This window comes from Jaculus jaculus, chromosome 11 (assembly GCF_020740685.1).
Source record: "Jaculus jaculus isolate mJacJac1 chromosome 11, mJacJac1.mat.Y.cur, whole genome shotgun sequence".
Taxonomy (NCBI): domain Eukaryota; kingdom Metazoa; phylum Chordata; class Mammalia; order Rodentia; family Dipodidae; genus Jaculus; species Jaculus jaculus.
In genome coordinates this window covers 63,899,461-63,923,979 of record NC_059112.1, presented here as the reverse complement: position 1 = coordinate 63,923,979, position 24,519 = coordinate 63,899,461, and the positions used below count along the sequence as shown (strand labels likewise).

Here is a 24,519-nt window from a genome sequence, read left to right as displayed (position 1 = left end):
ACATACAATAAAGAACTGAATATATTGGGGGTCATCTGTTCAAACCACCACACAATATTTTAGGACACAAAGTAAATCTTAATAAATACAAGAAAATTGACATAATTCCTTGAACTCTATCTGAACACAATGTGCCTTGGCCAGCAGGGAGTCGAACAAGGAAATGAGGGGAAAATTAACCAGAATGAAAAAAGGCAAACATACACAAGAAGGAGAACATGCTAGATGGTTGTCAAGGCCTCGAGAGTTTATTCTTACATGTAGGTTTATATAGGGTTGTAGGGGGAAGGGGACGTTGCCAGGGCAAGGAGTTGTCAGGAAACCTAGAGGGGATGTAATTAGGTGTTCATCTAATCTTGCCTCACTGGCTTAACATCCTGACTGCACCAGGCTTCACATCCTGACCATAAACTGGCCTTTTGCAAAAGATAGGATTCTGTAAGCAGTCTGCTGACCGGTTCCAGAAGTACCTAACAGAAAGCTGGATGGACCAGCTTTCTTTGTAATGAGTCAGCTTATGAGCAGGCACAGGCAAAATGGAGAGGCTTTTGCTCTATGGCTCCTGACAACAATGGGATTAAACTACAAATAAACAGCCAGAAAAGCTATAGAGCATACACAAAATCATGAAAACCAAACAATACACTTCTAAATGAATAATAGGTCAATGAAGAAATCAAAAGGGTAATAAAAACATCATAGAATCAAATGATAATGAGAACACAAACATACCAAAACCTTTGGGACCTTTGGAACAAATGTCTGTACTTGTATGTGAGTTGGAATAAAACTCAGCAGTAGAGGCCATTAAGCTAAAAAGAGGATATAAATGGAATAGAAAAGGAGGGAGGCTTAAGAGGATGGTATTGTATATATATAAGTAGATGAACAGATTACTGGGGGGTGGGAAGGCCTAAATGAGGTCAGGGGGGAGAGATTAAGTAAAAAATATGAGGGAAAGACTAATCAAAACCTAACAGGGTATAAATAACTTATATGAAAACCTACTTTTTTGGACAATGGCACACCCCAAAGCCATAGATTTTTACTAGAAAATTTTCAATGCTAGGGATGAGTTCTTGGCCATGGAGGTCCCTGATGCCCCCCAAACATTATAGGCCATTGCCAAGACTCTTGGTTTCCCACCAGGAGTAAATGGTAAAACCCTATTGCTGATGGCTCCATGTTCTGGAGCTGAGCTGAAAACCTCTTCCATGTAGGCCAGCTGACAGAAATCTGGAAAAATCTATGCTAATTCAATGTGAGAAAGATAAATAACCAGTGGAGATAAACAACAGTGGACACTGCAAGCCTTAAATTTGTCCAGCCAGGCCAAATGAGACAATGGGTGCAATGGCGACATATCTGTTATGGGGGAAACCAACCACTCTTTAATTGTCCTGGAGGTCCACTACATGGGAGGAAAGACATGCCTGATACTGAAAACCTATGATAGGGGATGTCATGAGTCCTAGGGGTGTAATGTCTGCTGGTAAATGTATATACTCTGCTCACCAAACTGCCCAGTAAGCACTTTACTTATTGTCCATACCCATATACTAATGCTACTCTCCCTTTGGTTAGAGAAGTTTTTCTTTGCACATGGTGGTGACCTTGGGATGACTTAGAAGGCACCATAGTGCTGAGAAGAATACAGAGGAGTGCTCAGCACTGAAACATCTTTATCACACCTTCCAGTCTCAGGGCCCATTGCAGAAGAAGTGGTAGAAAGAATGTAAAATCTTAAAGAAGGATAGGATTCCTTACAATGTATTCTTCCAGACATAAAATGGCCTGAATATCAATGACCTCACAGTGCCTGACACTACCTACACAAGACCATCATAATAGGAGGAAAAGATGATGACATCAAAATAAAGGAGATACTTATTGAGAGGGGGAGGGCATATGATGTAGAGTAGCACAGGGAAAGTTGGGGGGGGGAAGACCATGGTTTATTGTCTATAATTATGGAAGTTGTCAATAAAAAGCACGTCTTTTTGAAAACTATTGCCAACTTCCATAAATACAGACAATATACCATCATCATAATCTCCTCTTACCAACCCGTGTTTTCCTCTCAACCCTATTCTCACTAATCCCTTCTTCTTTCCAACCAGTGTCTCTTCTGTTTGTATGCCATCATTTTTTTCAAGCCACTTGGTGTCTGGAAAACAGCATTATAAGCAATTCTCCCCTTCCTTTAGTTCTTATGTTCTTCCTTTTTTTCTTCATGAGAAGTGAGAAAGAGAATTGTCATGCTAGGGCCTCTAGCCATTGCAATCTAATCCCATATATGTGTCCCACCTTGTACTCATGCATATTCTTGTGCACATGCATCACCTTCTGTGTCTGGCTTACATGGGTTCTGGAGAGTTGAACTTAGATCCTTAGGCTTCACAAGCAAGCACCTCAACTGCTAAGCCATCACTCCAGTCCCTAGTTCTTACATATTTTTTTTTCTGCCAATTCTGCAGTGGTCTCTGTGCCTTGGAAGGTGTGATAGAGATGTCTCATTTAGTGCTAAACACTCCTTTGTTATTTCTCAGAACTTTGGTGAGTTTTGAATCACCTCAGTGATTACCTCCATCTGAAAAAAAGAAGTTTTCTTTAACCAAAAGTAAGAATAACATTAATTTATGGATGTAAATATAAGTATTTAGAGTACAATTTAGTGAACATAAGATATCCATTTAGCCAGACAACAGTAATAGTTTCCCCTCTACAGATTATAACCTCCCGGGCTTTTGACTAGATTTTCAGAACCAGGCATGTATTCCTTCCTGTGGAGCAGGCCTCTAGTCCAATCAGGGAGCAGATGGTTTTCCCCATAACAGACATTCCACCACTGCACTGGTTGGTACATTTGGCCTGGTTGCCTAGCCTTTATGCTTGCAGGGTCCCCTGCTGTTTATCCCTGTGGATAACTTTTCTCTCTTGAAAGACTGCATCTTTCCAGCATCATGACAGCTAGTTATCAAGGAAGAGGTATCCAGCTTAATTCCTCAGTGAACTGCATGCAGCCCAAGCATGTGAAGCCTTCAGTAATAGGGTCTAACCATCTAGTTCTGGTGAGCCACCAAGAGCCTTGGCAATGGCCTGTAAGTTTTGATGGCATTAGGGGTCTCCCTGGCCAACAGCCCACGCTGGCACTTTTTCTAATAACAATATATGGCTTCTGGGTGCACACTATTATTCATGTCTATAAATACTTCTGAAAAGTGGCATGTTTTAATAGATGTAGTCACTCTTTGTGTCAGAGGAGTACTGTCTTGCAAATGGTTGTATTTAGTTTCATTTAAAATGGCTTTAGAGGCTAAAAGGTTTAGCTGAAATGAAAGTAATAAAATAGTAGTAATTTGTAAAGACATTATATATATACTTAATATTATCTTCATTTTGAGATCATTCCACCCATAAGAGTTCATGATTACAATGAGTTCTTTGGAAGTAAGACATTTGTTTTCATTTTCTTTCTTTTCTTTAATGCTTTAAAATTTTTTTGTTTTTATTTATTTATTTATTTGAGAGTGACAGGCAGAGAGAGAAAGAGGCAGAGAGGGAGAAAGAGAGAGGAGAGTGGGCATGCCAGGGCTTCTGGCCACTGCAAACGAACTCTAGACACGTGTGCTCCCTGTGCATCTGGCTAATGTGGGTCCTTGGGAATCGAGCCTCAAATTGGGGCCCCCAGGCTTCACAGGCAAGTGCTTAACCACTAAGCCATTTCTCCACCCCTAACTTTCCTTTTTCGAAGTAGGCTCTCACTCTAGCGTAGGATGACCTGGAATTCAATATATAGTCTTAGGGTGGCCTCAAACTCATGACAATCCTCCTATCTCTGCCTCCCAAGTGCGTCACCATGTCTGGCTTTTCATTAACTTTCATTGGGAACTTTAATATATATGAACATATTCCAAATTGGTCATATTCCCATCAGGTTATCCTGTTAATGTCCTCTCTTCCTTACCCCCATCCCACTGAGTACCCTCCTCAGTTGTATTATCAGTATTCACTGTGGGTTCCTGACTGTACAAGTCAGTCTCTGTCTGCCTGGTGAACAATGCCTCAGAGTATACCTTCCTACTCTGTGTCTCTTACATTCTTTCTGCCTCCTTTAATGTTCACTGAGCCTTTGTGGGCATGTTATAAGTCTCCTTTAATGTTGAACTCTCAGCAGCCAATTGGCTTATAGTGTTCTTTAAATGTGCAGATGTAAACCTTTGTAAGTGACAACGTGTTTTTCTCTTGCAGCTTTTAATACTTTCTTTTTAGTGTTTTAACTATAATGTCACATGGGGAATTTCTTTCCTGATCTTGTTGATTTAGTGTTCTGAGTGCCTCTTGTACCTGAATGGGCCTCTCTTTCCAAAAGTTTGAAAATTTTTCTTGTATAATTTTATTGACGATATTATCTGTGCTCTGGGCCTGTAGCTACTCCCCTTCTTCTTTGCTCATGATGTGAAAGTTTGGTCTTTTTAAGGTGTCCCACATTGCCCACATATTATTTTTGTACTTTTTTAAAAAACTTGTCATTGATTTTGGCCTTGCAATCCATTTCCTCTGTTTTGTCCTCAAGCTATGATATTCTGTCCTCCACATGACTTATTATGCTGGGGGGGGGGTCTTTCTTGGGAGCTTTTAGAAAATATTTATTTGGAACCTAAGAGAGATTGGAGGGGAGACAATGGGGCACACCAGAGCCTCTCAAACTCCAGATGCGGATGCATGAACCACTTGTGCATCTAGCTTTATGTGGGTAGTGGGGAATCAAATCCAGGTCATCAGACTTTGCAAGCAAGTGCCTTTAACCACTGAGCCATCTCTCCAGCACTCTTGGGAGCCTTTTAGTTGAGTTATGTCATTTTTAAATTTCTATTAGGATTTTCTTCAGCATTGTTATATCTTTACTAAATTTCATTTTCATTTTTTGGTTGAATTTTTCATTGCATTTAGTTAATTGTCTTTGCTATCTTTGACTTCATTATTGCATTTGATCATGTCTTCTTTGAGTCCATTCCACTGTCTATTGTGTACTTTTTTTGATTCTCTTCCATCTAATTAAGCTGTTTGTTCATGGCCTCATTAAGTTAATTGAACCTGTATATTGTATTTGCATTTTGGAATTCTTTGTCTGGAGTTTTCTCTAAGTGGCTTTCATTGGAGACTGCCATTATGGAATTAGGCATTCTTGATGAGGATATCTTACCTTGGTTTCTTTTTTTATTTGTTTTGCACCAAGTTTCCCCATTTGGAGATAATCCCTTAGTCTTGCTAAGAATGGAGCAATAGCCACTTTGTTGGGACTTTTGTTGAGTGGCTTGGTCAGCCTTGATCTGGGTGGGTTTTGGCTGGCTATCTATCCCTTGGTTTGGGCTGGGCACAGTGGAAGACAAGCAACTACTCTTAGTGTGAGCTGTCTTCAAAGGGTCTGGGCTGGGTGCCCTGGGGAGTGTGAGCATTGTGAGTAGATTGGGTAGGGTCTAATCTAACTGTTCCCAATGAAAGCATTGTTGGTGGGCGGGCCATCGAGTGAGGACAATGCCAAGATTGATTTTTAACCTCTTTATCAACAATTAACATACATGTACATAATACAAATTTCTTATTTATTTATTATTGACAACTTACATGATTGTAAACAATATCACATGGTAATGCCTCTCTTCCCCTTCCTCTCTGAACCTCCATTCTCCATCATATCCCTCCCCCTCTCTTTTATTTTGATGTCATGATCTTTTCCTCCTATTATGATGGTCTTGTGTAGGTAGCGTCAGGCATTGTGAGGTCATGGATATCCAGGCCATTTTGTGTCTGAAGGAGGACATTGTAAGGAGACCAACCTTCCTTTGGCTCTTAGGTCTTTCCGGCACCTCTCCTGCAATGGACTCTGAGTCTTGAAAGGTGTGATAGAGATATTGCCGTGCTGAGCACTGTCACTTCTTCCCAGCACCATGATGCCTTCTGAGTCATCCTAAGGTCAGTGCCATCTGAAAAGAGAAGGTTCTCTACCAAAAGTGAAAGTAGCATAAATATAAGGGTATGAGCATTAAGAGAAGTGCTCACTGGGCACCTTGATGAGCATAGTATATACATTTGGCCAGACAGCAGCAGATGTTATATCCCTAGGGCTCATGACTACCCCTGTTTTATGTTTTCAGTATCAGGGATATATTCCTTCCCATGGAAGGGGCCTCCAGTCCAATTAGACATAATACATTTTTAGAATAAATATTTTATTCATTTATTTATTTGCAAGGGGGAGAGCGAGATAAAGATAGAAAGAAAAAGAATGAATGGCTGTGCCAGGGCCTCTAGTCATTGCAAACAAACTCAAGACACATGAACCACTTTGTGCATCTGGCTTTACATGGGTATTGGGGAATTGAACCCGGGTTATTAGGCACTGAAGACAAATACCTTAATTGCTAACCCTTCTCTCCAGCCCCATAATGCATTTTTATTATAATCTCCTCCTCCTGTTACCTTGTCTTATTTCCTCTCCCCTACCCATTTCCCTGAACCCCTTCTTTTCAAATAGTCACTCTTTTATTTTGATGTCTTTTTTTTTTCTCTTCTCCACCATCCATGCCAGAATGTTGATGGGCCTAAAATCTTGAGGTCTTGTGTAAATCACAGCCACAGTTGTGAGGTCATGACTATAATGGCCTCTTTATGTCCCAAAGGCAGCATTCCAAAGTATTCCTATTTATCCTCTGGCTCATATATTCTTTTTTCTTAACTCTCTCCCCACTTTCTGCAATGTTCCTTGGGCCTTGAGAGCATGGAGATGTCTCATTTACTGCTGAGCACACAACAGTCACTTATTCTCAGTATTTTAAATGAGCTTTGAATTTCTTGTAATCTGCATTCACTGTAGTCTGTAGTCTATCTGTACTTGCTTTCATCTGAAAAATGAAGTTTCTCTGACCAAAGATGAGAACACACTAATTTATGTGCAGAAGCAGAAATCTTTAGAGGGATATTGGATAAGCACAATATAGCCATTTAGCCAAACAAACAATTGTAGCTTCCTCTCTAGGGCCCATAACCATAGCCATAGGATTTTGACATAGGTTTTCAGTTATCAGGCATGAATTTCTGGAGTGGGCCTCAAATCCAATCAAATAGCAGGTGGAGCCAAGCTTGGTAATACATGCCTTTAATACCAGGACTTGGGAGGCTGAGGTAGGAGGATGGACTAAGTTTGAGGCCACCCTGAGACTATGTAGTGAATTCCATGTCAGCCTGGGCTAGAGTGAGACCCTACCTCAAAAATAAATAAATAAGATTGGTTACCCACATACCAGTCATGCCACTATTGCCCCAGAAAGTTTTATTTTCCTGGCTGGTTTGTTGTTTAGTTTTCAGGGTAAGACTATTGATGACTTATCTCCTCAAGTCCACATAGCACTTTCTAGTCCTGTGACAGCTAGCTATCAGAGAGGAGGCGTCTAACTCAGTTCCAGCTTGATTTCTCAATGTCCTGCAATGAGAACATGTGGTAAAACTGCCCTTTTCTTCTTGATCCAAAGGTACCATGTTATTTTGATACAAAGAGCCCAAGCTCAGGAGACCAAGGCCAATTTCTAGTCCACAGGTTGTTCATGTGCAATGCATGCAATTATGCACATGTCATATGATTATCCAAAGCACCACATGAATTAATGGCTGTACACAAGTGTTAGATATACGTTACTTCGTTGTTCTCCATTGTTCCCAGTACTGAATACAGAGGCTGTTACCACATGCTGGTTGAATTAATAAATGAATAAAGTAACACCAGAGAGCTTTTTTACTTTAGAATTCTAAAGAAATGGGATGGGAGGAGCTGTCAGGAGCCATGCTATGTAATATCAATAAGGTTTTGCTCATTAAAAAGGTTATAGCTACGAAGTGGAATATCAATAAAATTTTATTAATTTAAAAAGGTATGGTTGGCGTTGTGGATCATACATGTAATCCCAGCCTTTAGTAGGCTGAGGCATGAGGAATATTGCGTGTTACCGGCAGCGTGGGCTACATAGGTATGGGCTACAGAGTGAGTCTGTCTTAGAAAAATAAAATACAAAAGGGATGGGGAACAAAAAGAAAAAAAAAGGCACAGTAAACTACAAATCCCATCATCCTCCTGGGCTTAAAGATGTCACGTGCGCTGTGAGGAGTGCGGAAGTCTTGCCCACTCGCCCAATCCAGCCGCGAGCCTTGCGTGGCGGTGCAAGCTGGCCAGCGTAGGTGCGTGGTCGCTCGCTGCCGCGCTTCGCCGCGCGGTGCTGACGTGTCGCTAGCGGATACGGTGGTCTGAGGGGCAGGCCGCGGTGTGGCGTTCGTCATTCCGCCGCCCTTCGCTGTTCTGATTTCCAGCTACGCCATGGCGCCTAAAGGCGGCTCTAAGCAGCAGTCCGAGGAAGACCTGCTGTTGCAGGATTTCAGCCGGAACCTGTCGGCCAAGTCCTCCGCGCTGTTCTTCGGGAACGCGTTCATCGTGTCCGCCATACCTATCTGTGAGCGCGGGCGGGCGGGCGTGTGGAGGAGGCCGCGGCGGCCGGCTGGGGACGTGGCGGCGCCTGGGCTCGCCCGCTGCGCACGGCCCTCACCCGCGACGCTGACCGGGGCCTCCGACCTGGGGTTGTTCCCCCGCGATGGCGCTGCCATGGCGGCCCGAGTCTAAGCTACCCTTGCGTTAGGAACTTGGGCTCGTCCTCAGGCACACCGCCGGTTGAGCTTTCTTTCCCACCCAGCTGGCGTTTGCCACGACGAGGGCTTACACCCTTGTTCTGGGAAAACGAGTGAATTAGGAGAGAGACCCACCAGCATCCCACCTGTGGCGAACCACCTCATCCCGGATCCTCATTTCCCTGCTGGGCAGAATGAGAGAACTGTACTCCCGTGCCACAGGCCAGCGAGCTGCCTTGCTCAGACTATTTAAGAGCCTGTAGGAACAATTTGAGGCATGCCATCTTGACGGGGACCTGCAGGCTTAGGCCACGATCGATATTTAGAGTTCTGTGCTCCGGAATTTGAATCTCATGACCTGTATGTACTGCTGCGCTGTTGTTGGGCCATCAAATCCAAATGTTTCTTTTTAGGTCTTGTCAAACCCAGCGCACAGTTAATGTAGTGTGGAGCCACGGAACACAGGCCCAGCTGATAGAAGAGCCACGTCAGCAAGTAGGCTGATGCTTTGACTGAATGGCGGGCAGCATATGTACATACCCTGTTGAATGAAATTTGCAGTCCTAGTTTGATTTTGTTAGGCCAGAGAGAACTTGATATCTCTTCAGGAGAAGCAGAAGTTTTCATTTGGGTTCATAATAGGGAGATACTTTACTTTTTTAGTCTTAACAGGGAAAGCTCTGAACTGATTCTAATTGTGTTCATTGACTGTTTCATGTCTGCTGTAGTTCCTCAGATACCTGGGTTGAGTTTGCTGTTTTTGTAGGCTTGGGTCTAATTAATTCAGCACACTTTTGTAATGGGGTAGTAATGTTTTGCTACATGTTGTCTTCCTTTCCTCCTTCTGTCTTAATTTAGGGTTGTATTGGCGAATATGGCATATGGATTTGATTCAGTCTGCTGTCCTGTATAGTGTGATGACCTTAGTAAGCACTTACTTGGTAGCCTTCGCGTACAAGAATGTAAAATTTGTCCTCAAGCACAAGTAAGTATATTTTTCCTTTCTTTCTTCTTTTTCTTTCTTTTCTTTTTTTGGTTTTTCGAGGTAGGGTCTCACTCTAGTCCAGGCTTACCTGGAATTCACTCTGTATTCTCAGGTGCCCTCATGGTGATCCTCCTACCTCTGCCTCCCAAGTGCTGGGATTAAAGGCATGCGCCACCACGCCTGGCAAGTAAGTATATTTTTCAAGAGTATGCACATATTGCAATTTTTATAGTCGGATGTCTTCTTTAAAATCACTTGTATGGGGCTGGAGAGATGGTTCAGCTGTTAAGGCACTTGTCTACAAAGCCTAAGGACCCAGGTTCGATTCCCCAGTAACTATGTAAAGCCAGATGCACTATGTGGCACGTGCATCTGGAGTTCCTTTGCAGTGGCTAGCGACCCTGGGCCCATTCTCACTCGCTCGTTGTCTCTGTCTGCCTCTTTTTCTCTCTCAAATAAATAAATTAAATAATAAAAATACAAAAAAATTGTATGTGTTTTGTTAAGCATTAGTTTGAGACTATGTGCATATGTTTGGGAGGAAGGCACAGTGTGCTAGGAAGAATTAATTGGAAACTCTGAAGCAGGGACCTTGATCCATCTGATAGGGGAACCTTGATTCATCTGATAATTCTCTGGAAGTAGAAATGGAAATATTTAAGCATTAGCACTAATCATGGGATTCATCAGAAAAATAAACCTACCAATTAAGTTAATGTTTTAGATGGAATCCTTTATGGAAATTGTTCCTGGTTGCCCATTAATTTTTTTTTTTTTTTCCCGAGGTAGGGTCTTACTCTGGCTCAGGCTGACCTGGAATTCACTGTGTAGTCTCAGGGTGGCCTCGAACTCTTTGGTGATCCTTCTACCTCTGCCTCCCGAGTGCACCACCACACCTGGCCCATTAAATATTTCTGAAAGTAAAAGCTACAGTTTCCTCTCTCTCTAGTTCTCTGATGTTTTCCATGCTAATTGCATTGTTTCTTTCTTTCTTTTGTTTTTTCTGGTTTTTTTTGTGGTTTTTTTTTTTTTTTTTTTTTTTTTTGGTTTTTTTCGAGGTAGGGTCTCACTCTGGCTCAGGCTGACCTGGAATTCACTATGTAGTCTCAGGGTGGCCTCGAACTCTCAGCCATCCTCCTACCTCTGCCTCCCGAGTGCTGGGATTAAAGGCGTGCCACCACGCCCAGCTCTGCATTGTTTCTTAAAAGTGTATTCAGTATGAAGAGTTACATTCCCTGTAGTCTAGGAAATAATTTATTTTTTTAAATTTCTTGTTTATTTTTATTTATTTGAGAGTGACAGACAGAGAAAGAGGCAGATAGAGAGAGAGAGAATTGCCGCACCAGGGCCTCCAGCCACTGTGAACAGACTCCAGACTCATGTGCCCCCTTGTGCATCTGGCTAACGTGGGTCCTGGGGAATTGAGCCTTGAACGGGGGTCCTTAGGCTTCATAGGCAAGTGTTTAACTGCTAAGCCATTTCTCCAGCCCTAATTTAATTATTTTAATAGCTTTTGGAAAATAAAACCCAAGTCTTACCAAAATAAATTTTTATGTTAATTATAAGCTATTGTTTGTATACTCTTCTTTAATAAAGGTTAGAATAGGAGAGTCTTTCCCTCCTTCCTGTCTCTTCTCTCTTCTATCTTCCTTCTCTCTTCTCTGGCTTTTTGAGACAGGGTCTCACTGTGTCGCCATGGCTGACTTCCCAGTGATCCTCTTGCTGGTATTACTGGTGTGAGCCACCATGCCTGGCTATAATTTATTATTTCTGAGTGCTGTGGTTCTGGGCAGTAGGATATGAATTAATGTTTAATTTGAAAGGTGTCCTCTGTAAGTAATTGCTTTTATGCACACTTTAGAGATAACAGGAGATTCTCTTGTTTCCTCAGTGGGGCCTTTTAGGTTGTGCATTTCTTGGAAGGTAATTTCTTAAAATCAGTTAGGATTTTGCTGAGAATTAAAGTGCCGGCATGCTGTGTTATATATTTTTCTTTTCATTTTTATGGTACCCATTATTCTAGGTAGGAAATGTTTCCTTGGATTGGCTGTAGCTCTCTCCATCTGGATTATTAAACAAAAGTGTAGGATCCATTTTGCCATATGCTGTGTGTGTGTGTGTGTGTGTGTGTGTGTGTATGTATAAATATACATATGTGTAGACACACATAAATAAAACATGTTACTTTTATGTCATGTTATCTTGGTTCTGTCTTTGTTTCATGGGATCCAGAACCATTTTCTCTGTCTATAGACATGGTTTCATGTAGCCCAGGCCAGCCTTGAATTTACTATGCAGCCAGGGATAGCCTTGAGCATCTGATCCTTTTACATTCACCTCTGAGTGCTGATAGTACAGGTGTGTACCACCACACCTAGTTTTATGTGGTTCTGGGGATCAAATCCAGGGATTTGTGCTAGATAAGCAGTCTACCAAGGGGCCCTCTTGCCCCTTGTCTGACATTTTTATTGTGTTACTGCTGTTACCTCACTCATCATTACCTTTTCCTAATATATTAAAGCCATTTTTTCCCATGTTCTTGGAATTCAAGTTATCTCCCTCATTCCTATGAATCTAACCAAATATTTCAGAATTGGGACTTAGTTCTTATGATTCAGCCTTCATGTTAATCTCAAGGATTGCTGTCTCTTCCCCTTGTCTTTTTTTTCTTGCATGTCTTTTAAGACCCAGGAAACTTTCAGGAGAACTCCTTCGTAACTTTGGGCATTCCTTTGCTTTGTTATCCTTTTATTGGGCTTTTTCTGGTAGTGAAAAATAGCAGTATGTTATGATCTGAGTTAAAAGGGTTTATTGTAAGAAATGACCAGAAATGGACTCAGCAACTGAAAGTGTATTCAGTAGCTTCTTGACAGTCATTCAGAAAATATAAGCATTCACGACTGCAGTGCTGATAGATCAGCAGAGTGACCAGGCCATATTTCTGTTTGGAAGCGCATTTGCCAGCTGTCATTACAAGATTCAACCCATTTCTGCCTCTGCTCTTGTGTTCTTTAAGGCGTGACTCTCTGAGAGAAAGAAGCTCTGAGGAGTTGTGATCTCACTTAACGTGTCCTTTGTGACTCTCTAGGAACTCAGTTTCTCTAGTACTTAACAGTTTAACTTGTGTATCTCTTTTTTATTCATTTCCTTGGAATCAAAATGGTTATTTTACTTTCTAATTTTTAAATCTTGAGGGTAACATAACTGCTATGTCTTTTGCTTTATGAACTTTGTAACAGTTAATAGTGCATTTTAGTTCAGTATCAGTATCAGTGACTTAGACTTTGTATAGAGTTTTCTTTTGTAAATATTGTTTCTTACAGCAAAACTCATGCTGGGCATGGTGGCATACACCTTTAATCCCAGTACTTCAGAGGCTGAGGTAGGAAGATTGCTATGAGTGAGGTCAGCCTGGGCAAGAGTGAGACTCTGCTTAAAAAACAAATACTCTTCTAGATTTGCATGGTGGTGAAGGCTTCAAGACTCAGTGAGTGGTAGAGGGAAGATGATTTCAGCGTCAACAACCGGTGTCAGTTCTGCTGCTGTTAAGTGCCTTTAGTGTCAATTCTTGGACTGTAGAGTGGTAATTTTCATGATACCTCAGAGGGCGGGAAGGATTAAGGAAGATTACATGTGTAACATGTAACATTTTAAACACAGCACATGGCACATAATATGTTTTTGTACAAGGTTATAGAGCTTGGGGGGTGAGTGCCTTTAGCAGTTCTTTTAGAGGTGGCATAATTTAGATAGCATATAAAAGATGCTTTTCGCCGGGCATGGTGGTGCATGCTTTTAATCCCAGCACTTGGGAGGCAGAGGTAGGAGGATTGTCATGAATTTGAGCCCAACCTGAGACTGCATAGTGAGTTCCAGGTCAGCCTGGGCTAGAGTGAGACCCTACCTCAAAAAATAAAAAAATAATAATAATAATAAAAGATGCTTTTATTTATTTATTTTCTTTTAAGTATTGTTATTTATTTGTTTTCAAGCAGAGAGTGAAGAGATGAGCATGCCAGGGCCTCTAGCTGTTGCAAATGGACGTCGGATGCATGCACCACTTTGTATATCTGGCTTTACATGGGTATTGGTGAATCAAACTCAGGTCCTTGGGCTTTGCAAGCAAGTACATTAGTTGCTGAGTCATCTCTAGCCCCAAGATGTTTTTGTTTTAAGAAATGCATAGGTTTTTTTTTTTTTTGGAACAGTACTGACAGATGAAAAATACAGTTTATAAGTTAGCTCAGTTGGTAGAATGCTGGGGTGACTTGTATTGTTTTAAAGCAGACTGATTAAGGCTTATTTCCTAGAAAACTTATACTATAGAATGAGGATTTCCTCCTTGAGATACAGTAGGTCTGTGGTGTAATGGTAATGCCTCTCATAGGTAATTGTAGATTGCAGACCTAGAAGAGAAGTTATACTTAAAGTTACCTGGCTTAGAGTCTTCCAGGAAGGTTTGTCCTTGGACAATCCATTACCTGTTTGTTCTAAAGATGATTGGGGTAACTAACTCATTTGAAGATACTTGGTTTCTGAATCTGAGGTGGAAATCAGCTGCCTTGAATGATATTGGATGTTCTTTTATGGTGTCTGTCCTGATTTTTCTCCAGTTTTCCTTGGTGTACTGATTAGAACTAAATAGTAATGAGAGATGACTACATGAACACAGTGAACAGGCATCTATTTTCATATTCTCTATTATGCTGAACTTTTTTTTATAGTGGGAGTACCTTTGGGACTAAAGCTGAATTTTGCTTGCTGTCAGTTACTTTTTCTTCTATTTTTATGACCAATTAGTTGCTTTTATGTTAGGAAAAATAAACTGTTGAATTTAACTGCCCTGGTCTGTAAGTAGATTTTTCTGTTGCATCATAGTTTAAATTTTACCTTTTTTTCCCCCATAAGTTCTCACTATAGCACAGGCTGACCTAGAATTCACTATGTAGTTTCACGGTGCCCTTGAACTCATGGCGATCCACCTACATCTCCCCCCCCCACCCCCCCGTGCTAGGATTAGAGGCATGCACCACCACGCCCAGCTTAAATTTTACCTTTTAATAATAACCTCATCTGTAGATTTTTAAAAATTATTTTAACTTACTTGTTTATAAGCAGAGAGAGAGAGGAGAGAGACAGGTAGAATGGGAACACCAGGGCCTCCAGCCACTGCAGATACACTTCGGATGCTTGTGCCACTTTGTGTAGCTGGCTTTACGTGGGTACTGGGGAATCGAACCTGAGTTGTTAGGCTTTGCAGGCAAGCACCTTAGCTGCTGAGCCATCTCTTCAGCCCCTGTAGATTTTTTAAAAATATATTTTATTTATTTATTTGAGATAGAGAGAATGGGCGTTCTAGGGCTTCCAGCCACTGCAAATGAACTCCAGATGCATGTGCCACCTTGGGCATCTGGCTTATGTGGGTCCCGGGGAATCGAACCAAGGTACTTTGGCTTTTCAGGCAAGCACCTTAACCGTTAAGTCATCTTCCCAGCCCCAGATTTTTTTTTTTTTTGGATGAGTATTCTTTTGTTGGAGAAGGAACAGCAGGATCTCAAGTAGCCCAAGCTGGTCTCAACTTACTGTGTGGTCTAGGATGGATTTGAACCTGTGATCCTTCTGCTTCCACCTCCCAAACGTTGGGAATGAGGCATGTGCCTCCATGCCCTACTAATAAGTTTTTTCTTTTTATGCTTGTGTGTATGTGGGATGTGTGTTGGGGCAGGCAGTTGCTCACCTGTATTTGGCTGGAGCTGGACCAGAATGTCCATTGCTATTTCCTCTGTAGTTGTTTGAGCCCGAGTTTCTTACTGATACCCAGCTGTTTACATGGGATTTGGACATTCAAATTCAGGCAGTTTCAGGCCCTCTCAGCTGCTTAAGCCTTCGCAGGAAGTGCACTAAACCGCTGAGAGCTTTCCAGTCAAGCTTTTCCTTTTGCCTAGAATTTAGCACTGAAAGTTCGCTGATTTCAGTTTTTGGTGGCTTTTCCACTTTTCCTGCCTGACTTTTAACTCCCTGATAAACTTTTTTATTTGTTTATTTATTTATTTATTTATTCATTTGAGAGCGACAGACACAGAGAGAAAGACAGGTAGAGGGAGAGAGAGAGAATGGGCGCGCCAGGGCTTCCAGCCTCTGCAAACGAACTCCAGACGCGTGCGCCCCCTTGTGCATCTGCCTAACGTGGGACCTGGGGAGCTGAGTCTCGAACCGGGGTCCTTAGGCTTCACAGGCAAGTGCTTAACCGCTAAGCCACCTCTCCAGCCCTAAACTTTTTTTTTTAATTAGTTAATTAATTTTTATTTTTTTTTATTTGACAGAGAAAGAGGGAGAGAGGGAATGGACGTGCTAGGGCCTCCAGCCCCTTCAGACAAATTCCACATGTGTGTGCCCTCTTGTGTATCTGGCTAACGTGGGTCTTGGGGAATAGAACCTGGGTCTTGGTTTTGCAGGCAGACACCTTAAATACTAAGCCATCACTCCAGCCCCCACTTCCTTTTTGTTTTTTGGAGGTAGGGTTTCATTCTATCCCAGGCTGACCTGAAACTCACTCTGTAGTCTTGGGCTGGCCTTGAACTCACAGTGATCCTCCTACCCCTGCCTCCCAAGTGCTGGGATGAAAGACGTGTCCAACCAGGTTTTTTGGTGCAACTTTCAAAACAGATGTCAATTTTACTAAACACCTCTGACCATGTTGTCTTTTTCTTTTAAATGAAATTGTCCTTTGGAATGGAGTTAAGAGCATAACTAAGATGTTATAGCTGTTATTTCCCTTTTGTTTATTAAGTCAAATTTTCTGTCCTACAGTTTACTTGAAGCTGAAATCATATATCATTTACTGGTATCTTGTGAACTTTGTAAAAATAAAATATAGCCATGATTCTTAATTAAATTGTGCTAATAGCATTTGAAGTTATACTTAACCTTTGGAAAATTTTCCCTTTTAAGTAGAAATCAAAGCACATAATTAATAAACTACATCTTGGCAGTTTTTCTTTGGCTGTACAGTCTAATATTAGAACTTGGAACTTTCTGTCCAGTTTAGAGTCTTGAAATATCTTGAAATATAAAGTATCATTGAGTTGTTAATACAAAGTAAGAGTACAGAGTGTGTTTGGGAGAGTGTGATCTTCACCCATAGAACATGTAGAAACTTTATTTTATCTTCCTTCTAGAGTAGCCCAGAAGAGGGAGGATGCTGTTTCCAAAGAAGTAACTCGAAAACTTTCTGAAGCTGATAATAGAAAGATGTCCCGGAAGGAGAAAGATGAAAGGTTTGACTCCTTAAATTGTTAGTGGTAAATCTTCTTGGAGGGTTACACCTGAGGAAGCTAAAGTCCAGCAAATGTAGGAAACTTGCCACATTAGTACTAGTAGTAGATGGCTAGTAAGCCAGCTGACTAGAGTTCGAACCAGTAACTGCTCTGTTGGAATTTAGGAGTGACTGATCTTGGTTCTTTGCTCTCTCTGTGCCTGTCCATATGGTTGTCCCTCAAGTATGTCATTGAGTTCTGAAGGGTTTACATAATGTTACTTATTAGCAGCATTAGGTGGTGGTAGTACTGATCAGGGACATCCAGTTGTTGTGTGAAAACTTGAATCCTTGGTTAGGGAAAAGAAAGTGGATTTTTCTTTGCTGCCTGATTCTGTGATATGTTTGTTAACTTCCCTCCCAGTTTTTGTTGTTGTTACTGTTTTCTGCTAGCTGCTCAGAAGTCTCATTAAAATAGTCCAGCAATTTGAGTTAATTAAGTCCCAGAGTGATTGACTAAACTTGTATGTAAGAGTGGCCAGAGAGTTATGGGTTTGGTTGTAAGTATTAGTATCAGCAAGGTGCTTTGTGGTATAGAATTTTAATTACATTTTGCTCTTCCAAAAAGACTTTGTGAGGTCTTGCAATAGAATTTTAAAAGGAGAAAAGGGGCTTTGAAATTAGTTACAGCATTTGAGTACTAAACTTCTGAGTTTCCAAGTGCTTGGGGACATATCTTAGTCATTCTGTTTATCATCTGCTGAGAAGCAACCTGTAGGCCCTTTGAGAAGAAACCTTCCTGGCCTTGACTCTTGGGTGGACTTTACCAAGTGGATCCTTACTTAAGGGACACTGAGTAACTTCATGAACAATGAACATCAGTGATATCATTTGCTCTCGTGGATCCTTTATAAAACAGAAGGCACAATATTAAAGTCATAATAATGAAGGGCTTTTTTCAGGGAGCAGCTGAAAGGAGGTTTAGCTGTTGAGCTTTCTGTATAGAAATAGAAGTTACAGAACCCGGAACACCAAAAAAAAAAAAAAAAGAAAGAAAAAAGAAAAAGAACACAAAAAACAACCACAATAACTTGTGTTGAATTTTGTTAATTTAGAACAGTGTTTCTATTTAGAGCAGTGTTTCTTACACTTAGGTACATATCTTAGTTATCCAAATTTCAAAATGCTTGTTACAGATATTAAAGATTTTTTGAGTTAGTGCTTATATCAAGGATGGCACATGGGTTTCATCTGTCCATGGTATACTTGCCTGATTTGGTCTGGCATTTGATCTTGGTCCCATAGTCCTGGCTTGTATGTATTGAGGTAACATGTGGTTATATTGGGAGCTACAGTACCCTAATGAATTGGGCCTTCTTTCATCAAATGTTTTAAAGATGATTTTGATTCAGGATGTGACAGAAAGAGAGTTAGGGAGAAGTGCTCTGATGGCAGCAGGGTAATTTAATCAGCAGAGTAAAGGCATCATTGGGTCTAGTGCCAGAATTGAAAACCACAGAAGCAGTGATTGTTTCTAGATTTTCCTTGATCAGTTTAAGAATAGCGAAGTATGTTTTCTCCACTTTCAAATCCCATATATTTTTAAATTTATGCTTCAACTTCTTTGAAGTCAGAGAGATGTTACAGTTGATGGCTGTACTTAGTATTCTTGTTTCCCAAAGCAGAATAGATTGAAGATTCATTAAGTTTTTACTACATAGAATCAGGGAATGTAGCATTTTATAGAGACTAGATTTCTTACAATGAGGGTAAGGTGAAAACACCCTTCACTTGGCTCCTTAAAGCTAAGCTTGTTGACTTTGGGTTTGAGCACTTAAATGAAATGTGCCATTTACTAGTGTCTGCTGTCCTCATGATGTGGTGAAAGGATATGTGTCACCTGGCTCAAAAGAAGAATATCTTTTCTTTTGGTGGCAGGGAAGCATCTATATCTCTGGCTTTTAATCTTTTTGATAATGACAGTGAGACGATATTTTTAATTAAATATACTAATTTTATACATACATGGAAGTGTTTTGCAAAACAGTAATTACTGAACTAGGTGTGGTGTGTTTTTCATATTTTTCTGCTCTTTATTTTGATTACACCAAAAAAAAAGGAAAAAGGAAAAGCAAGTTTCAACCTACTCAGTTATAATTTCTATGGGCATTTAATGCATTTATTTATTTATTTTATTTTGTGTCTCACTAGTGGATCATAGCCTGCTCTTTAAAAAACTACAAAGTTTATCAACCAAACATACTAAATCTACCAAACTTCCTCTTGGTCTACTTGAAAGGGTAAAAAGGCAGAGGAATATAAGAACAAGTAAAGTAGACAAAAAGTTTTATTTATTTATTTTCGAGGTAGGGTCTCACTCTAGCCCAGGCTGACTGGCCCAGGCTGACCTGGAATTCACTATGTAGTTTCAGGGTGGCTTTGAACTCTCAGCAGTCCTCCTACCTCTGCCTCCTAAGTGCTGGGATTAAAGGTGGGTGCTACCACACCTGGCTTAAAATTTTTATTTTTTAAAAGAGTTTTACAAAGTGAAAAGCATGCCTAAAGATTAAAACTCTTGTTCAAATTAAATAAAGATAGTCCCTGTGAGATCACAACTAGTTTTTGTCCTTGGGATTATCTTCTTAAGATGTGAAATTGAAGGCTGAGTTCCATAGGCTGAGAAGGTCCTTAGCCAAGGGTGCAGTCAGGGAAGCTAATGAAGTCTATTTCATGCTGACAAAGTTTCAAGCAAGGATCTACACTAAGATGTCTTTTAGATGCCAGCAAAATCATGTCAGTTGCAATTAATGTCCCTTCTGCAGCTCCCTGGGGAAAATGTTAGCCTATCTAGCAATTATTTCCTTCCATCAGTAAGGAAAACAAAACATCTTTTTAAAAATTTTATTTAACCTGGGTGTAAAGCTCACGCCTTTAATTCCAGCACTAGGGAGGCTGAGGTAGGAGGATCGCTGTGAGTTCAGGGCTAGTGTGGGACTACAGAGCGATTTCCAGGTCAGCCTGGATTAGAGTGAGGTCCTACCTTGAAGCCCCCACCCTCTCTAAATTATTTACTTACAGACATGCCCATCAGAGCTTCTTACCATTGGAAACAAATGCCAGATGCCCGCATCACTTTTTGCATCTGGTTTTATGTGAATGGCTGAGGAATTGAACCCAGACAGGCAGGCTTGATTTACAAGCAAGCACTTTTAACTGTTTATCCATCTTCCCAGCCTCAGGATGTTGATTTTCAGTGGAATAAGATAATGCTGACTAAAAATAATACTGAAAATGCATTCTCACCCTTGAACACTTGAGGAAAATTGTATCTTATACTGAATGATAGTCATTAGGTATTGAAAGTTCTTGATCCTATTTATAAAATTTGTTTTTGTGACTAGGATCTTGTGGAAGAAGAACGAAGTTGCCGATTATGAAGCTACAACCTTCTCTATCTTCTATAACAACACTCTGTTCCTGGTCTTGGTCATTGTCGCTTCCTTCTTCATCCTGAAGAACTTCAACCCCACAGTGTATCCTTTAGAAAGCAGATTCAACTTTTCAGAAACATATAAACAGTAGTTTGTTTTAGCTTTGACCTGTCTGAATATATTAGTGTAAAGAAGAGCTGGGGAGTTAAATGACACTGATTTTAGGCGTATCCAGGCATGTAAAAGGTATTACTTAAGCTTCTGGTTTCCTGGGCATGGCAGCTCATGCCTTTAATTCTAGCAATAGGGAAGCTGAAGAAGTAGGATCGCTGTGAGTTTGAGGCCAGCCTGAGACTATAGACTGAGTTTTATGTTGGCTTTAGCTAAATGGGACTATCTTAAAAAGAAAACACAAATGTTCCTGGTTTGATTTAACATTTTTTAAGTTTATAACATGTGATTTTATGATAAACAGCAGGTATTACTACTGTATGTAAGACTATGTATATATACCTGCTGAAGTTTCTAATGAGTCAAAACAAATTTGCTATCTTTGAGTTCCTAGCATAAGCGTATTATATGCTGAACTTTGGGGTTGGGTGGTAGATAGCCAATGTTGATAAAAGAGGCACAGTTCATAATATCCTTTTGGTTTTTTTTCAAGGTAGGGTCTTACTCTGCCTTCCAAGTGCTGAGAATAAAGGTGTATATCACCACATCCAGTAGTGTTCGAGCTGCTTTTAAGTTTTGATTTTGCCCAAGAATGATTTGTCTTTGATTAAAGTAATTTATTAAAACACTGTTACCCAGGAATATACAGGCAGACTTTTTAACAACTAGAGATTTTGATGTAATCAATATTAGACACCTTCCAATTTGTATCTTTTGGGAATATTGCAGTACTTTCCTGAAGTGGCCCAAAAAGTGATATGTAGAAAGAGTCTGGGAATAGCTGAGAAATTGCAGGACTTTCTTGTCATCAAAGCCAGCTGTACCAAGACTGATTGATAGAAGGCTGTTTTTTCCCTTTACTTGTATGTATGTGTCTTCTCTGTGTGTTCTTTGATCGGTTCCTCTCAGGAAATTTAAATGAAACTGATGTGCTCATTGTGATTTGTTGTAGGATGCTCTCAAGAGTTCTCTTTTTAAAAATGGAACACACTTCCTGTAAATATTCATAGCATCTTGTCTTGTAAATTGTGTTGCCGACAGGTACATCATTATGGTTCATACTGAATGTCAGTAGGAATGGGCTTTTCTTTGTTGTTGGAAACTAATCTTGAGTTCTTAATTTTTCCTTAACATTAAATTCTTACAGGAACTACATCTTGTCCATAAGTGCTTCATCTGGACTGATCGCCCTCCTGTCTACTGGCTCCAAGTAGACCATGTCATCTTAGCCCTCTAGCTTTGTATCTATGGGTGGCCTGTGGTGTATGGAAAAGAAACAGGGTGGTCAGGGTGGGAGACACAAAAGATGTCTTTAGAGTCTGAAGTTTGAGGGTTTAAAAATGTAATAGATTCAGTGTTTGTTTATTGGCTGTTTTGACAGATTGTTGAAATTAAATGAATTGAAAGGGAAAACTCAAAGTACCAGGACATTTATTAAAAGGCAAGAAGTCTTGCAATGTGCTATAATTACAAGAGGAGAAAATAACTTGTTTCCTTGATCTGTCAGAGGTCACAGTAACCTGGACTGAGCTGTTGTTATTTATAATAGACGGAAGAAGTTAATAATTGGTTCTCTGTGTTCCAAGCACAATATTATAACATTTTTGAGCCATAAATGTTAGAATGACTCCTTTTCCCAGGGGATTGAACAGAAGCCTCATTTTTTATAAGTCGCTGAATTTGTAATGACTCATGTTAAAAATATGGCCTCTCCAAGGCAAGAGAAACTTGTGGAAAACTTTTTTTTTTTTTTTTCTTTTTTAAGAAGAAGGGCAGCCAAGGTAGTAACTTAAAAATAGGTCTATGAAAGTTGGATTGCAGGATTAAAGCACACACTCTTCAGCTGTATGGTTTTGGCTCTGGGTGGCCAGGGAGGTCAGCTTGACCCTGCCATGTTGGTTTGACATATGAAGCTGTTGGAATCATTGTTTGCCAAGACCAGGGTCTCCATACCACTGGAAGAATATTAAGTAAGAGAGAGGAACCCTTTCCTGAATATTGACATGTAAGAGACCAAAGTAATTTTTGTGAACTTAGCTCTGGAATTCTTAGAACTCTCCAAGGAATTTACAGTGGTTCAAAATATTTAATCAGTTTTCTGTAAGGACTTTCATAAATCTGGCCCTTTAGCTCAGTCCTATTGTGAACAAAACACTGATCTCTAGCCTTTCGTGGTAGGGGGGAGGGCCGTCCAACTGAAAGTGTCTTTACTTATATTTTTCCTAGCGTATGTACAGCTTCTGTATGTGCCATGATTTCAAAGTCTGGAAAGCTTTTATACTTAGGTTATTGATTTCATTTTCCTTCTGACCATATGGAGAAGTTCCTTACAAATAGACTTATCAGAAAGATATCCTTAATTATTAATTTCCATCAAAATTAGCTTAGTTTCCACCAAAAATTACAGTGGGTGTTAAAAATGATACTATTTATAACTTTTTAAAGAGGTGTTTAGCTGGAGTTGTGCTGCTTAAATGCTGTTGGATGTGTTGGTGTGTTCACAGATGTTAAACCAGGAGTATATGTACATAATCACCTGGCTCATCACTCACTGTCTGTGTTGAGAATTACTTTCATCATTGCTTCTATAAGTTGCCAATTGTGTAATTCGGTGAATATTGTATGACTGCCATTGTTAGATAATGTGAAGTAAATAGGGAAATGAAGAGATTCATTGCAAAATACCTTTAGGCAACACATAAGAAATGTTGCTTTGTTGGTGTTTATATTTTCTGCTAATGAAAAGACAGTGGGTATTTGGTGACTTGGAATCTGCCTGCCTATTTTTTGTTGTTTTTTGTTTTTCAAGGTAGGGACTCAATCCAGTTGAGTCTGACCTGGAATTTACCCTGTAGTCTCAGGGTGGCCTTTAACTCACAACGATCCTCCTACCTCTGCCTTGCGAGTGCTGGGATTAAAGGCATGCACCACCACACCTGGCTGCCAGTACATAGTTTTATATGTATTTGTCTGTTCAGAGCTGGGCCAAATAGCTTTAAGTGGCTGCTGAAAACTTGCCACTAGATGGCAATGCCTGTGTTGCTGGGAAAAAGTTGCCACCATTATTGGTACAGTACAGGAGTGTCAGCCTAAAATTCTGAATTAAATATTTTAAGTTAATAAACCACAAACTTGTTGGAAAGTGAGTATACCAATTTGTTTTCTGTCTTGGATGTTTTCTATAACTATCTTTGATTTCAATCTGCATAATGGTCTCCAACTTTCTTTACTGTTAGATAAATTTCTGTGCATAAACTGTAGCCAGAGTTTACCAGCTTTCAGAAAGGACTCTGTATCAGTACTTATCTGAGGAAATGCATTCCCCTCCTACCAGTCCTTTCCCTATCATTGAAGAAAAGGATATGTGGGAAATAAAATTTTGATGTGCTAAGACTTGGATAGTAAAAACCTAGTGGGGAGTGATAGCACATGCCTACTTCTAGGCTGAAGTAGAAATATCACTGAGTTTTGAGGCCAGCCTGGAACTACATAGTGATTTCCAGGTCAGCCTGGGCTACAGCAAGCCTACCTGGAAAAATCAAAACAAACAAACAGAAAACCTGTGGCAAAATTACTATCTTAAAAAGACCCTATTAGTAACAACATTAAAATAAATTCAAAGTGGTTAAATTCCACCCCCCCTTACTTGTGATAGGTAGAAACAGTGTTAAACATTTTCATTTCCATATTTTCTCATTTACAACTTAATAGACATCTTGGATTCAAATTATAATATGTTCTATGTGGTATATTATTATAAATGTGGACAGGATAATTTGAAACAAAGTTTGAAGTTAATTGAAATAATGAAGGTTAAATTTATACTAAATTCTTAGAAAAGTCTTGCTTAACAAATATGATTAAACTCTGTTTTTAAAGTTGATGCTTTTCCTGGAATTCTTAATATAATCTGTATGGATATATATTCATTACATCACATTAACCAGCATTTAATTTCTTACACATGTAAATGTGCATTTTTGCAGTTAGTGAGGCACTGACTG

The 24,519-nt window shown here is 40.1% G+C and overlaps 1 protein-coding gene across 2 annotated transcripts; it reads left to right on the top strand.

The window, feature by feature from the left end:
- Positions 1 to 8,296: 8,296 nt before the first annotated feature.
- On the top strand, positions 8,297 to 23,661 carry Ssr3 (signal sequence receptor subunit 3). 2 transcript variants are annotated; one of them, XM_004652404.2, is made up of 5 exons: positions 8,302 to 8,501; positions 9,532 to 9,658; positions 16,837 to 16,935; positions 20,315 to 20,446; positions 21,663 to 23,661. In XM_004652404.2, exons 1-5 carry the CDS (start codon positions 8,369 to 8,371, stop codon positions 21,727 to 21,729), a joined length of 558 nt encoding a protein of 185 aa, XP_004652461.1. In that variant the 5' UTR covers positions 8,302 to 8,368; the 3' UTR covers positions 21,730 to 23,661. The 2 variants fall into 2 exon arrangements, with proteins under 2 accessions (XP_045017573.1, XP_004652461.1); XM_045161638.1 differs by lacking the exon at positions 16,837 to 16,935 and having other exon boundaries at positions 8,297 to 8,501.
- Positions 23,662 to 24,519: the final 858 nt, after the last annotated feature.